This window comes from Pelophylax lessonae (genome assembly GCF_965119305.1).
Source record: "Pelophylax lessonae genome assembly, chromosome: 1".
NCBI lineage: Eukaryota > Metazoa > Chordata > Amphibia > Anura > Ranidae > Pelophylax > Pelophylax lessonae.
In genome coordinates, this window is record NC_138768.1 from 223133024 (window position 1) to 223147108 (window position 14085).

Here is a 14085-nt window from a genome sequence, read left to right on the forward strand (position 1 = left end):
AGTTTAGAAATTGCCCTTCAAATCTGAGGTGGCTAGAGTAGAGTTTCAATGAATGTCAATGGGCAGCGTGAGTTGCAAACAAATGGTCATATTGTGAAAACTATCAGGACTATGGCTTAGCTTAGCTATTTTTAGTGGCAGCAGGGATAGCTGAGCATTTTGATATAAGATTTGTGTAGGTGGGCTTGAAAATGAGGGAGTGGTGGCAGTTTAGAAATCATGTTCTGATTTTTCAGCTCCCACTCTAGCTTTTGTCAGCTCCCACTCTAGTTTTGAACATTCCGCCATTCATTCCTATGGGACCAATTTCGCCACAAAAACGTTAATATTTAGTTCCACAAAGTAATAGCACACCAATCGGGAACAATCCGCACGTTTCGGTATATTACTGTTTATGTAGTGTAAAAGCTGTGGGAGGAGTTAGGGTGGTAAATTTGGCTATAATAATAAGAATATATATGTGAGATAACATTAAGTGGTCTTGCCATGCAAGAACACTTAATTATCCCATTAAAACCACCATCAACAGAACCATGATTCTATTTCCCTGTTTGTTTGCTAGGAGTATTGAGAAAGAAGAATGACAGAGCTGAGGCAATAGATTTAGTAAACATGCAATCAATTAAATAATTGAAGGTTTATATCCTTAGATTTGATGAGAAGCTAATGGGTTCTAACAGTCAAGAAACTTACCTCTGTTCTGTTCTCTTCTCTTGTTTTGTTCTGCTTCCTCATTTGAGGTCTTAAAAGATCGCGTTAAAACAGAATTCCCATAAAATCTTGCAGGTACATGTTTAGGCATTCGAGAAAACAGATCATCGGTGAATGTGTTCCTAGACTGAGATCTGTCAAACCATGTGCCTTCATAGACAGGATCTCTATAGCTCTGTGCTCTGGCAGGCTTTTTTGGTTCTGATACTTTGCCGCACACAGCAGGATGGTCCTTTAAGTCTTTGGTCATGACGCTGGATCCACATTTCTCACAGCGCTCCGTCCGAGCTCCACAATACTCTTCGTGTTCTCCAAGCTTATTAAAGGCCAGCTCTAGGTCACAAAATTGGCATATGACCAGGCGGAGAGGACAAGAAGAGAGCTACAAAGAGAAAAATCACATTAGCGTAAAATCATGTAGAACAGTTTTTAATAAAATTTACCTTATTTATCAAAGAGTTTATAAGAACTTCCATCCCTATTGCCACATATCAACTAAGGCAGGTCATAGACTATTCAAATTTATTCCCTGCAACCACGAGCGCTGACAGGGGAATCCCTCCTGCTGAGCAATTGCCTTCTCCCGCCCGCCTATAGCAGCCGATTGTGATAATCCCAAGCGAATCCGGCAGGCTGGTTGTACCAAAGTTGATCGATCGACCAACTTGGTACATTCAGCCTTCCCACTAATAATTTAAATCTCAGCCGGTTCCTGCTGAACCAGCCAAAATTCAAACTGTGTATGGCTGGACTAAAACAGAGACAGTGGAAAATGACAGCTGGATAACAGACAAATTCAAATGGATCCCCTAGGGCAATGATGGTGAACCTTGGCACCCCAGATGTTTTGGAACTACATTTCCCATGATGCTCAGCCACACTGCAGAGTGTATGAGGATCGTGGGAAATGTAGTTCCAAAACATCTGGGGTGCCAAGGTTTGCCATCACTGCTCTAGGGTAATGGTTCCTATTTAATGGCACTGAATACACATGGCTCCAACTAGAATCAATCATTCTGTTTTTCTGTTATCTTAATGGTTTCATATTCTCTTTGAAAGCTGGGCTGAATTCTCAAAACTAAAGCAACTGCCTTGCTTTCATACACTAAAAAAATAAAACTAGAAATTTCCTTATGTGTAACAACTATTGGACCAATTTTCTTTGTTCCAGTTTAGAAACATCAGCTACTAAAGGCAGCCATAGACGATTCGAATCTCAGCCAGTTAAGCAGGGACCAGCTGAGATTTGAACCATGTATGGGCAGGCTCATTGCACCCAAGTTGATCAGATACAACCAGCATGTCAGATTATTATAGCCGCTAGCAATAATCACTGTGTGTTCTCTCAGCAGGGATGACTCCCCCCCACCCTGCGAACAGAATAGCTCCGCAGGACTGACTGTGCTGATGGGGAAATTTAGTGATTTTCTTTCCTGCAACCACGAATCAAGCCAGCTATGGCATGCTTTAAAGGAGCTCTTCAACCAACCTCCTCCTAAATTGTATCTACTCTAGGAAGTTTTAGTTTATATGCTCAAGATTTAGCATGCCATTACACAGGAATGAATCAATTCGGATTCCATGTTTCTAATTTCTATCTAAACAGGGAACTTCTTCATGGTACCACCCATCATAGTCTACATGGAGGCTCCACTTTTTAACTAAACCCTCAAAATTTGGACAATTTATAGAAACCGAACAGCAAAAGGTTAAGCTCATATATAATACTCAGAAGATGGCAAGCATTTCTCCATCATAGGCAGTATGACAATTTCAAGAACAAATATATTTTATATGAAAATATCCCTTTAGAAATCTATGAGGTTGGATTCATACTGTTGTGGCATGTTAACGTGCATTAAAGCAGACCATTTGTTTGAGTGGTCTGCCTACAGCACCAATAAAGGGCACACTTTTTTTATAATGTAGCAATGCATTAACCTTCATTGTGTTAAAGCAGAACTAAACCCACTGATTTAATGGTTTAAAAAAAAAAAATAATAAAAAAAAAAACCTGTTAAATTCCGGAATACCGGGAACGCTCATTGTCACACTTGCTTGTGCTCTCTGTGTGGTCACAGCAACAAAAAGAGGTAAGCTTACCCTTTCTCCCACCTGGAGAGAGCGCAGCCCCCCCTAATGGATCCCTGCAGCGCTTCTACCAAGGCGGAGGAAACGCAATAACTGAGGGCATGGTGGAAGAGGAGGAGTTTTAAAGACTGCAGTGTTTCCTGGGAAAATTGGGTGGAGCTGCGCTCTCTCCAGGTTCTGTCCTGAAAGGCACAGAAAGTCCTGAAAGGCCCCGCTTGCATGCAATTGGGTATTGTTTGCTTTCTTTTGGTATTCTTTACCATGCAGTGCACAGTATATTTGCCTTTAGTAAATCCACCTGTGTCATCCAAGTGTGTCATCACTTGCTCTTCTGCCCTGTTCACACCACAACGTTGATGTCACGTCAGTATTTTTTTGCATACATGTTGCAGATTCCTGAGCAAAAAAAAAAAAACGGACGTAATACTAGTGTTGCAGTGTTAACAGGGCACATGGAGAATTTTTTTTTTTTTTGCCCCCTCATTATGCGTGCAGAAAAACTCTGCACATTGTTTGAATGAGACCTAAGATAGCAGTTTCATTGGCTCAAAAATATAGGAGGGTTTAGTTCCACTTTAAGGCAGTACCATTCATTTAAATGGGCTGAGTATCACACTAAAAAAGGTGTATGCACTATATTTGTAATGCAGCATACGGTAGTGCATTACTATGCATGGAGGGGCGCTGCAATGCAGATGAATTGGGAAGCCATAAAGAATAAAACGGCACTGCAGCACTCCTTACCATATCGAACAGATGTGAATCCAGCCAAATGTTATTCTGGAAAAAAACATGACTTTTTCTCATTTTACTGATTTGCAGGCAAGCAAATGTTACACTGGAGGCCTCCCCTTCAACACCATGGAAATTGAGGTGAAAGCGTATGTAAGCCCAAAATCTATTTTTCAGTAGGTCTGGTATCGTGCCTCACTGTGTGCAGTTTTAAAAAGCAAATAAATGTTATGTGAATCTATTGCAGAGTTTCTAGTGTTGAAATCCTGCCAGTGACAGCAATTTCTGATACAGGATGACAAAGCTAAGCCACGGCCTTATATTTAGCAGAAGTGCTGACAGCCTGCCAGCCTGACAACATTGCTGCCAGCATTGGTTAGCCTGATGCAGTTAAAGGAGATGTACAGCCAGTGCTCGTTTGGCTGTACATCTCCTCTGGATCACAGGAGTGCAGTTTGTTCTTCACTCATGTGACCCGTTTTCAATAGAGAGCGGTCTGAAGTCCCCTCTCTGACAGTCAGCAGCTCTCTGCTCACAGAGCTGTCAGAACCGAGCAGTCAGCGGTGTTCAATCGCTCGGTTCCAGTGTAGCGCCAATGCTGCATCCACCTAGGCAAGTATAAATCTAAAAAAAATAAAAATAAACCCCATACATCTCTTTTAAGCCGACCATAGACAAGCAGATTTTTTTTTTTCTTTTAACATTTGATATTGGAATAAAAGGGGACTTTCCTGAACGAAAACAATGTTTGCTGTTAAAAAATGTGTTCATTCAAGAAAAAAAAAAAAAAAAAGTTTCCATCCTGCGCCTTCATATTTTCTCATTGCTGTGGTTGATAAACAATTTAAACCCACCGAGTAGAAAATCCAAATATTCATAAACTAAAAAATGTTGGAACAAAATTCTACTACTGAATGACCAGTTTCACTGTAACTTACAGGTTAAAAAAAAAAAAGATTTTTGCAACAGACTCCCAACAAATTAATTGCTTAAAGGGTAACTCCACTTTCATGGGGAAAAAAATAAGCTAGCAAATAAAAAAAAAATAAAAAATATATTTATATATTATATATATATATATATATATATATATATATATATATATATATATATATATATATATATATATATATATATATATATATATATTTTATAGCATATACAACTGCGACACAACTCATGTTGTAATTGAATGTTATTAAAAAAAATGGATTTTTGTAAAATCTTACCGTAAAATCCTTTTCTCTTAGCTCATTGACAGACGTAGTCCTCGGTGATTCAACACCCTCGGGTTATGCTGCCCTCTACAGGAGTAGGACTAGACAGGAAAGAAAACGTTCTGGCCACACCCTAGGGGCAGTCCCAGAGGGTATATCCTCTCACTTCCTGCTCTAGCAAATCAGTTATGTCACAAAGCAGTGTTTAGAGAATTTAACCCAACCCAACTCAAAAACAGAGGGGCGGGTACTACGTCTGTCAATGAGCTAAGAGAAAAGGATTTTACGGTAAGATTTTACAAAAATCCATTTTTCGCTATCGCTCATTGACAGACGTAGTCCTCGGTGATTCAACACCCTCGGGACGTCCCAAAGCAGTACCACAAATGAGGGGTGGGAAAATGGAAATCAAATCCAATCTAGAAGGCCCAACCGGTGCCAACTAGAAGTTTACAATGCTCATCCTCAATGATGAGACTCAACAGAAATTTTTCAACAGAAAAAAACCCCCGAGGTAGACCACCGGTCTCCTCAAATTGCGGCCTGCAAAACCTTGCGGCCAAATGAGGCATCCGACGATGCCATCACATCAATCTTATAAAATTTTGTAAAGGTATGTACCGACGACCAGGTGGCCGCCTTACATACCTGGACCACTGACGCCTGATGGCGATAGGCCCTGGAAGTACTGAGCGCTCGAGTGAAGTGCGCCCTAACAGGGAACAGAGGATTCCGAACCTTAATAGAATAAGCCTGTACCACCGTCTGACTGATCCATGTAGACATGGTCGCGGCAGACACAGGCAACCCCCTTCAAGGGCTATCCGTGATCACAAAAAGTGAGTCCGTCTTACGAAAACAAGTTCGTAGTAGTCAAGTGTATCCTTCTGAACCCCATCCAAGGAGTGTAATGCAAACTCCCAAGGATGGCTAGTCTTAGGACACGGGGAAGGTAACACAATACTTTTATTCAGATGAAAAACTCTGAAAACCACTTTAGGAAGGAAGGATGGATTCGGAAGAAGAACCACCAGATATGGGGAACGACAAGATAATGCGGCCAGTTCTGACACCCTGCGTGCAGAAGTAATGGCCACCAAGAAGGCCACCTTCTGGGATAATGTAAGCAAGGGAATCTCCCTAATATCTTCAAAGAGAAGTTTCTGGAGAACCGACCACACTAAATTAAGATCCCAGGTGGTAAGGGTGCACGCACTGGCGGAGCCAGATGTCGCACCCCCTGGATGAAATTCCGCACCAAGGAATGATTAGCCAAAGGTTTCTTGAAAGAAGATTGCTAACGCCGAAAACCTGACCCTTGATCTTGCTCAAGGATAGTTTCTGCTCAACCCCTTGTTGCAGACAGACCAAAATTCGGGTCACCGAATAGGTATGTGGGGGAAATCCAATAGATTCACACCATGCAATATAAGACTTCCATGTGCTGGAAGTCGCTTTCCTTGCTTTAACTGGAGGTAGGAATAACTGAAGCTGACACTCCCTTGTCCTTCAGTACCTGGGTCTCAATGGCCAGGCCATTAAGCCAGCGATTGTAAAGCAAGATGGAAGATCGGTCCCTGAGACCGCAAATCCTCCCTGAGAGGAAGTCTCCAAGGAGCGTCCGCGACTAGCCTCACCAAGTCGGCGTACCAGGCTCGACGAGGTCAGTCCGGAATTTCCAGAATAACTGGAATTCCCTCCACCTCTATCCTGCGAAGAAGTTCCCGCAGCAACTTGAAAGGATGGAAGGCATGCCGTAGCTGATACTGCCCCCACGGGGCGATCAGCGTTTCTGCTGCGTCCGCTAGAGGATCGCGGCGCGAGCTACAAACCTCTGCACCTTCCTGTTAAGCCAAGGTGCTAACAGATCCACATCCGGGATGTCCCAATGAAGGGACAGCTAGTGAAAAACCTCTGGATGAAGAGGCCATATGCGATTGGATCCGAATCGGGCTGCTCTAGAGCTGCTCGATCCAGTAAATCAGACAAAATCTGATCGCTCTCAGTTCAGATACCCTTATTGGTAATCTGGATACTATCGGAAGAAATGACTTCCCCTGGTTGAGCATCGGAGACTTGCTGGTCCGCTCGCTCAACCGGATCAGATTGTCCAGGGAATCGGAATTCTGATTCCATTAAAAAAGAATCTCCTTCAGGAGAATTCGGGTATGAAACTGGGTATACGGTACTGCCTCTAAGAAGGCCACCATCAGTCCCAGCCAATTGACGGACAGCAACATCCGAATCGTTGACTGAACCTTCTGGAGTTTCTCCGCAAGGAGAAACTCTTGCCCAGGATGTATCCAACCTTAGGCCCAGATAGTTCAGTCTCCTGGTGGGAACCAGGGATGATCTTTGGGAAAGCGAAAAAACGCTGATGTCCTGCGATGATGGGGATATAAAGATAGGCCTCCTAAATGTCTATGGACGCCAGGAAATCCCCCTGATGCAGGGAGGCCACCACTGTATGGATGGACTCTATTTCTTCCCAAGTCCAGATTTGGACGCACCTTGCCCTCTTTCCTGGGCATTGTGAATAGGTTCGAATAGAACCCCTGAAACCGTTCAATGTTAGAAGGGAAGAATCGCACCGGTGGAAGTGATCGAAACTCGATCCTGTGTCCTCCAGAAACTGGTGAAGACATCCCCCCCACCCCAGAGATGGGTAGGGGCGCATCAGGCTGTATCTTCAGGCTTGGCTGAGCCGGACTTTTTGTTTAGCCGACCAGCGCCCTTTGAAACCCCTCTAAAAGGGGCTTTGGAGGGTTTCCGCCTTATCGCCCGCCCTCGCGGAACGAACAACTCTTTATGAGCAGAAAAGGAAGGTCCTCGTTAGTTACGAGGTCCTTTTATCCTAACAGTCTGTGGCAAGACAGCAGGTGGTACCGTCTATCCTATAAAGAGGAATTCCTTAAACGGATAGCACCTAGCCATGCGTTTGGAAATAACAGGGGTTCGTTTCAAAACGACCCCATTTGGGTAAAGGAAAATCCTTCGCCCTTTTGGTAGGCTAACAAGTACCAAAAAGGAATCTCAGTCTCAGCTACCTCTGCCAGTGTAACCTCAAGACTAAAGGTTTCCCGGACGGACACAACTAGTGCATCCACCACTCTTGTGCTATGGCGGAGGCAGAAACGTGCTCCTCACTGCTGAGGAGATATTACCTGAGACAACAGCCTCTGAAGTATCTGATAAACAATAGGGGTAGGCGGGGGTCGCTTCTTGACCCCCGTCCCTGACAGGCCACCTCCACCCGGGATACCAAAGACTCCAAAACTGCCGATAATGCATTAAAAACAAGTGGGGTACTGGAGGGTACTGCGGCCACCTTGAGGGGATCAGGTGGGGATACCTATGCGGCAGGGTCAATGATTATACAAGACACTTGCCAGCGACAAAAAATGACAAAGTAAAAAACTTTTTTTTTTTTTTGTGTCCCCCAGTCGCAACAGCGCCCCTCAGTGTTACCTGCCTTTTTGGACCCGAGAGAGACCCCAAGGCTCATCCCTGATGCACAGAAGTTTTCATCAGCTTGCTCAGTGCTTGTCTTGTTACAGACAGGAAGTCTTTGGCCCTATTTCCTGGGTAAAGGAGGCGGCTCCGCCCCTTAACACGCCTGCCGGCGCCTCCCCCTGGCTCCATGAGGTGTTTGAGTCACCTCGAACATGGCCGCCCCCATGCTGAAGACACGAGGCTACACCAAAATGGCGGCCTCGTGCGATCTACCAGACAATAGCGGCGGCCTGCACAGATAGCGGCATGTCTGCAGAAGGATCTCGGCCTCACAACCCTTCACCCTCATGGTGATCAGTGTGGTCGGCGGTACCGGACCCTGGCGGGCCGTATGCGGTCCGTGGCCGTCGGGAGGCATCTGCTTAGCTGGAGGAATGATCTGGAATGCAATATACATGTATAGACATCGCCCTGTGGCTTCTGACAGGTAGGATACCTTATACTATCACAGTAAAGTTCTAGTACTGCCACTGACTACAATCATTTTCACATTTTTACAATTAGATTGTCAGCTCCCAAACCAAGCCTCCTGGCTTCTTGTACACAAAAATCACACTCAATTAGGGGGATCTGTGACATGTTATAGGGGAACCCATCCTTACCATTACAGAGAGGGGCCCGGGTTCACCACAAGACCCATCAGGGGGAAAGGGGGAACATACTACTCACCATACCGGAACCAGGCGGGCGCCAACTCCTGACAGTACCCCTCTCCACCGAGGTAGGAGGGCTGTCGACCAATACGGACGCCGTGACTCATGGTCTTTGGTGTTTCAGCGAGACGTTTAACTCGCAGGGTCAGTCCCCGTCCAGTGGGACTATGTCGCGGCCGACCCAGCGCGGAGCTATGGCCTGCACGGGGTCGTAGGCTGAACTGGGGTGACCACTGGATCTCAACATCCGCCCAGTTCAGCTTTCTTGCTTGAAGATCTCACAGGAACACTGGAGAAAAAAAGCGGTCTAAAAAATCTTTTCTAAGAAAAAAATCCTGCCAGGACCGAAGATCCCAGCAAGGTATCTAGGTCCTTACTCCTAACTAGACAGAAAAAAACTGGATTTGCTAGACTACGTCTGTCAATGAGCGATAGAGAAAAATGGATTTTTGTAAAATCTTACCGTAAAATCCTTTTCTCTTAGCTCATTGACAGACGTAGTACCCGCCCCTCTGTTTTTGAGTTGGGTTGGGTTAAATTCTCTAAACACTGCTTTGTGACATAACTGATTTGCTAGAGCAGGAAGTGAGAGGATATACCCTCTGGGACTGCCCCTAGGGTGTGGCCAGAACGTTTTCTTTCCTGTCTAGTCCTACTCCTGTAGAGGGCAGCATAACCCGAGGGTGTTGAATCACCGAGGACTACGTCTGTCAATGAGCGATAGAGAAATTACCTTTTCAATGCGCAGCGCTGTAATTTTTGTAAAATTCAATGCAATATGGCTACCTGGAGATGTTCTGTACACAGAATGTGTACAGGTCACCTCCCAGAAACATCACTGATTTTTCCAGAAGTCTTCACTAAGATACAAGTCAGATTTCAGGCATCCCCTGCAGCAAAAAAAAAAAAAAAAAAAAAAATAGGATTTTTGTAAAATCCTTTTCTCAGTTCATTGACAGACACAGCTCCATATTCTTCACAATAGGGTTATGCTGCCCTCTACAGGAGTAGGACTAGGCAGACAACGCAAAAGCTTGGCTACGCCCTGTGGGCTGTCCTCAGCTGGCTTAACCCCCCTCTCTGCTTAGAGATACTCAGCTTTGTAACAAGCAGTAACAGAAGAATAAAAACTCCTTAGAGGGGTGGGTGTTGTGTCGGTCAATGAACTCAGAGAAAAGGATTTTACGGTGAGTACAAAAATCCAATTTTCTCTTCTGTTCATTGACAGACACAGCTCCAGATTCTTTACCATAGGGATGTCCCAAAGCAGTGCCGAACATGAGGGATGGGAAGAACAAACCCAAGGATAAAACACAAGCCAATCCAAGTAATAGTAGCTCAACTAGAACAGGAGCCCAAGCTGAAATACACCCCCAAGTGGGAACCAACGACCAAGTGGCTGCCATGCACACCTGTGCCACTGATGCCTGATTACTGTAGGCCCAAGAAGCACTAAGTGCCCGAGTAGAATGTGCCATCACTGGGAAAGGGAGGAACCTGACATGTAAGCGAAATAAGCCTGGGTCACCGTCTGTCTGATTCATCTGGAAAAGGTAGCAAAGGAATCCCCTTCCGCGGCCCATCCTTAATCACAAAGAGGGAGTCTGACCCCCGAAGGGACTCTGTGGCTGCCAAATAGCTCGAACATCATCCAGAGTATAAAAGAGAAATACCTCGGGATGACCCGGCCTGGGACGGCAGCACAATGTCCTCATTCAAATGGAAATCAGACAACCCTTGGGAGGAACGACGCCCGTGGTCACAGGACCACTTTATACCAGTGAACCACCAGATATAGAGAACAAGACAAAGCCGCCAACTCCGACACCCTGCAAGCAGAGGTGATAGCCACCAAAAAAGCCACCTTTTGTGACAGCGTAAGGAAAGGGATCTCCAGTATGTTATCAAAGGGAGATTTTGAAGAACCGACAGAACCAGGTTCAAATCCCATGGTGACAGAGGAGAACTTGCAGGCAGGGTAAAATGATGAACCCCCTGAAGGTATGTACGCCCCAATGAATGGAAAGGTCTTTGAAAAAAAGACTGCGGAGGCAGACACTTGGCCTTTCACGGTGCTCAAGGCCAGTTCCTGATTCAACCCCGTTGAAGAAAGGCCAGAATCTTAGCCAACGAGGATGGCCCCCGTGAACCGCACACCAGGAAATGTACACCTTCCACATCAGAGGATAAAGCTTCGAGGTGTAGTATTTCCTTGCCTTCCACATGGTTAAAATCACCAAGCCAGACAAGCCCTTCTTTAGCACATGGCTCTCAACAGCCAGGCCGTCAAAGCCAGTGATTGTAAAACAGGATGGAAGATCGGCCCTTAAGACAACAGATCGTCCTTGAGCGGAAGCCTCTAGGGGACATTGACAACCAGTCGCACCAGGTCGGCATACCAAGACTGGCAAGGCCAGTCCAGAGCCACCAGAATCCCTTTGTCCTCGATCCTGCGCAGAAGACGCAGAAGAAGCTGGAGCGAACAAAGGTGTAAATCAGATGGTACCGGCTCAATGAAGCCACCAGAGCATCTGTAGTGTCTGCCAGAGGATCTCTCAACCTGGCCACGAACCACGGCACCTTTCCATGGAGCCGGAGCGCCAACAGAGCCACCTCCGGAGTACCCCACCGCAGACAGATCTGATGAAACAAGTCTTGATGAATGGACCATTCCCCCTGGTCCAACGCCTGAGGACTGAGGTAATCCGTCTGCCAATTTTCCACACCAGAGAATGCAAAAACTATCTGCCCACCGGAGAATGCCGGACACCTCCAGGGATGCCAACACACTCCACGGCCACAGCCATGGCGTTGTCCGACTGAATCTGAACTGGGAGCCCCCAGAGCTGCTCTGCTCAATGATCCAGGTAAACCCTGATCGCTCGATGTTCCAAGACATTGATGGCAATCTGGACTCTTCCAGCGTTCAACAGCCCTAGGTCGAGTTTGGTCCCAGGAACCCTCCCCATCTGGACAGGCTGGCATCTGTTGTGATCATTGTCCAGTACAAGGGGAGAAAGGACTTGCCCTGTAGCAAGGTTGGGGAGCACAGCCACCAGACCAGAGAACTCTTTGTCGCCTGACTCAGACAAATCATTGTCCAGCGACTTGGGACACTTGTCCCATTTGACCAGAATCTCATTTTGAAGGAGTCTCATGTAGAACTGTCTAGACAGAACCGCCTCGAAGGTGGATACCATCAGGCCCCAACACTTGCATACACGCCCGAAGGGACGCCACTCCTGGGCCAACAGTTGAATCTTTGAAAGTTGAAACTTTCCCAGAGGAAGGAAACCTTTGGCTAGAGCTGAATCCAGAGTCAGCCCAAAATAATCCAATCTCCTGATCAGAACCAGGGCGGACTTCTGAATTCAGAAGCCATTCGATCTCCCGCAAAGTATTTTCCACATCGGCCATATCCCAGCACAGCAATCCCCCGCTGATGCAGCAACTCGAAGACGGGGGCCAACACTTCGTGAAGAACCGAGGAGCAGAGGCTAGACCAAAGAGTAACACCACAAACTGATAAGTGCACCTTCTCAGAGTGAAGCAGATAAAACCCTGATGCCGGGTGCAAATAGGAATGTGCAGGTAGGCATCATTGACATCTAAAGAAGCCAGGGAACCCCCCTTGATGCAGGGACGCCACGACTGTCGGAAAGGACATCATGAATTATAGCACCCACACAAAACTGGGGTTTCGACACTTGAACCAGGACAACAAGTCCTGCCCTGCCCACAACGGAGCTTGCAGCCGAGCTGGGGGCATGTGCACATTGGAAGGAAAGAACCTTTACGGAGGACAAGAAATGGAATTCCATCTTTGAACCAGATACAATAGCCTCATGGACCCACTGGTGACTGACTCAGAAGGTCAAAGGCCCCATGCCCTGTTTAGGAGATATTCCATCCTGACGTCAGTGGTCCATGCGCTCTAAAGGTCTGGCATATCGTGCCAGAGCTTCTTACTGGAACCGAGGGCTCCCCCCGCATGTGTTGGAGTGACGTCATCGCAGCTCTGGCCACTCACAGCGCCGGAGCCTGCGAACCTGGAAGAAGTGCCGGGGGACCACATCAGCCCCCTTAGCAGTGACTGATGCATACTAGCACATGCTGCCATTGTCGTGCACTTTTTTTCTTTTTAAGGTAGGCAACCGCTTTAAAATCCCTGCAATGTTCATTGATCACCCAGGAGGAAAACGTTTTTTTCTTAACAAAAAAGTGGACATTCACATGGACGCACTTAAAGTATAATTAAAAGGTAAAACTTATTTTTGGATAGAGTGGAGAGGGGTTAGAACACCTATCAGTTTTTATTGCCGTCTGTTCCCCTGTTAAGGAAATGCACCCTCTCCATTTGCCCTGTTTACCATGATCATTAAAAAGGGAAAGAAAATAAAATCCCAAATTTTGGGTTGTCCCCAAAGAAGTAATAGAAGGGGAATCTTCCAATGAGGGCACTAGTTCTGGTGACCTGGGGGTCTTCAAGGAATTCCCTTAATTTGCAGGGATTTCCTCCAACTTCCTGTTTGGCTATGGAACAGGAAGTGAAGGGAAATCTACGCAATGGGACACAGATGGCAAAAACAATTGACCGGGGTTATAACTCTCCCTTGCTCTATCCAAAATATAAAAAAACATTTTTTGCCTATAGTTCTACTTTAAAGAGGAAGTAAAGCTTTCTCTGTATCTTGTACCTATAGGTAAGCCTATAGTAAGGCTTATCTATAAGAAATGTAAATATCTACTAAACATGCACTGTTTAGGAGATATTTTCTTTGCATGCAGCCAGTGACATCACTGGCGCATGCACTCGGAAGGAAAGGCCGTTCCTTCAAAGCCCTGTGCCATGAACAGCGGCTCCAGCGCGCATGAGCAGGATTGAGGTCATCGCAGCTATGACCAATCAGATGGCCAGGGCATGCGAATCCAGAAGGAAGACCCGGTATAGATCGACGCTGTGGGGGATTTGTTTTAAGGTAAGTATCTTTTAAAAAATAAATCTGAAAGACAAAGGCATATTGAGCTAGTATGCGATACATACTAGCTCATTATGCCTTTGTCTTTCAGGTTTTTCATTTTTTTTTTTTTTTTTTAATTTTTGGGGAGGTTTACAACCTCTTTAAGCATACACCCATATGAGGGTCAGGCTTTGCCCGCATGGAATG

General features: G+C 45.8%; 1 protein-coding gene across 2 annotated transcripts in view; it reads right to left on the minus strand.

The window, feature by feature from the left end:
- TRAFD1 (TRAF-type zinc finger domain containing 1) overlaps positions 1–14085 on the minus strand; it is a 77899-nt gene that overhangs the window by 32719 nt on the left and 31095 nt on the right. For both annotated transcript variants that reach the window (XM_082253498.1, XM_082253499.1), the window contains exon 5: positions 694–1093. In XM_082253498.1, the coding sequence (XP_082109624.1) occupies positions 694–1093 (400 nt within the window). The remainder of the gene's footprint in view (positions 1–693; positions 1094–14085) is intronic.